Consider the following 1,959-nt stretch of genomic DNA (forward strand, 5'->3'; position numbering starts at 1 on the left):
AAGTGGCAGCTAGCTGGCTCTACCAATAGCCGCGGCTCTTGGTAACACTCCCCCCCAGTACGACGACGCGGTTGTCGGTTGACGTCTTCGTACGATAGCCTGCTAGCGGCCGCCGCGCCTGACAGTTTGTGTATTGTTGTTGTTTTCCCGCTTCTACGTTACGTTTTCTATCAACACGTTCGCTATCAACCTCTCTCCCTGCTAATGCCTTTGGTGAGGCCTGATTATTACGTATTTCGCGATTTACTAGTACCTCTCTTCTAGGGTTTTCGTGCGGCCTCGCGGCCTATGCCCTTGCCGGGCTGGTTCCTATGCCCTCGCCGGGCATCCCTAATTCTATGCCCTTGCCGGGCTGGGTATCGTTCTTGTTTGGGTTCGGATGGCATCACCTCGAGAACGGCGAGTTTCGTGACGGGTCGTACATAAGTGTTTTTCGCCGTCCTGACGCTTGCTGATCTAACCTGTCCGTCCCGCTTGCTGACGAACACTCGGTCCACCGCGCCCTTCGGCCAGTAGTTTCGGGGTAGCTTGGGATCGGCTATTACTACCACGTCACCGATGGAAGCCGCTAACGGCGTCGCTAGATTGTCCGGGTTCATTTTAAGCTTATGGGACAGTAAAATCACAGCCACGAGCACGAAGTCGAGAACGAAGCGCGATGTGGTCGCCGTAAACATGCTCGACGCCGTCAGCAGCATAGCATAGTCGAAGACAAACTCGCCGCTTATGATCGAACCGACGGTGGTCGCCAAGATAGACACAATGAACGCCGCCACGATCGCTTGCACCTGTACCGACGCTATGTTGCCAGGGACCATTCCGCCGCTCGGGTGGCTGGGATCACCACCACCTCCGACCGCATCTCTTCCTGCCGCGTCACCATCGCCATCGCCACCAGCATTGTCCAGCTGCGCCCGCTTCGCCACGGCCATCGCGTCATCACCCCCGCCGACATCCAGACCAGCCAGGCTGCCGGTCCCGGTACTGCTGATACCGCCCCGGTGGTCCGTCTCCGACGATGCGATCGACGTCGTGATGATCGAGGTTGGTGAACCGCTCGCCGATAATGGATGATTCGGAGACTCGTCCGCTCCATCACCGTTGTTGCCTTCGTCACTCCGAGACTGAGCTGCTACTACGTTCTGCCTCTGGTTGGTGCCTCCACAGACGGTCCATCCTAGGCGGGACTTGACCGCTACCGGCGTGTTTGCTGCGCCCTCTCGACATTTCAGCACCAGCCCTACTTGAAGGTGCCCAATTCCGATGAGGAGTCTTGGGCGGGCATTTGAGTACGTGTCCAGTGGCAGGCCCCGCAGGTGGGGGTAATGGGCTTGTAGGGCTTTGCCGTCGAGCGATTGCTCCGGCAGGTCCAGTTTCCGCACCGTCTTCACTCCGGCCAGAGTATACTGGTGCCCCTGTAGCTTGCCCGAAACCGTCAGTGTCACGCTGCGCGATGCCTTCTCCACGCGAGTGACCCCACCCGTCCATTGTAGGTGTAGGGGCTGGCTGGGCCCCTCGAGGCCGAGTTCATCAGCGAGCCCGTCCTCCACCAGCGTGAAGGACGACCCTTCGTCCACGAAGGCCACTGCCGTAACCGGTCCGCTCTTACCGTATAGTGTGACGGGATGGTACCGAAACCGGGGGCTGGCATTGCAATCCTCACAGGTTTGAACGCAGTGCGTTGCGTGCTCTCCTGCGGCTGACGACGGCTCGCTAGCGGCGGCCACCGTAGGCGTTCCTTCGCGGTGCAGTAGGGCGTGGTGTTGTTCCGTACACCCCTGGCTGCCACATGGCCGAGCTGTGCATGGGCCCTTATGCCGACGCAGGCAAACGAAGCACAGGCGACTCGCCCTAGCGACCTTCCAACGCTCCTCTATGCTCGTGTTGATGAAGCGGCCGCATCGATCTACCGCACGGCATTCCTCTCCGCAACCGGCACACGTATTTGCCGGCGGAGTG

The 1,959-nt window shown here is 59.8% G+C and overlaps 1 protein-coding gene across 1 annotated transcript; it reads right to left on the reverse strand.

Moving 5' to 3' along the window:
- Positions 1-1,099: 1,099 nt before the first annotated feature.
- On the reverse strand, positions 1,100-1,580 carry LOC128276731 (uncharacterized; the record flags this gene model as incomplete). Its single annotated transcript, XM_053015190.1, has 1 exon — positions 1,100-1,580. A coding segment is annotated over one exon (481 nt), but the record flags the coding sequence as incomplete, so codon positions are not given.
- Positions 1,581-1,959: the final 379 nt, after the last annotated feature.

Source organism: Anopheles cruzii, unplaced genomic scaffold, assembly GCF_943734635.1.
Source record: "Anopheles cruzii unplaced genomic scaffold, idAnoCruzAS_RS32_06 scaffold02272_ctg1, whole genome shotgun sequence".
NCBI classification, from domain to species: domain Eukaryota; kingdom Metazoa; phylum Arthropoda; class Insecta; order Diptera; family Culicidae; genus Anopheles; species Anopheles cruzii.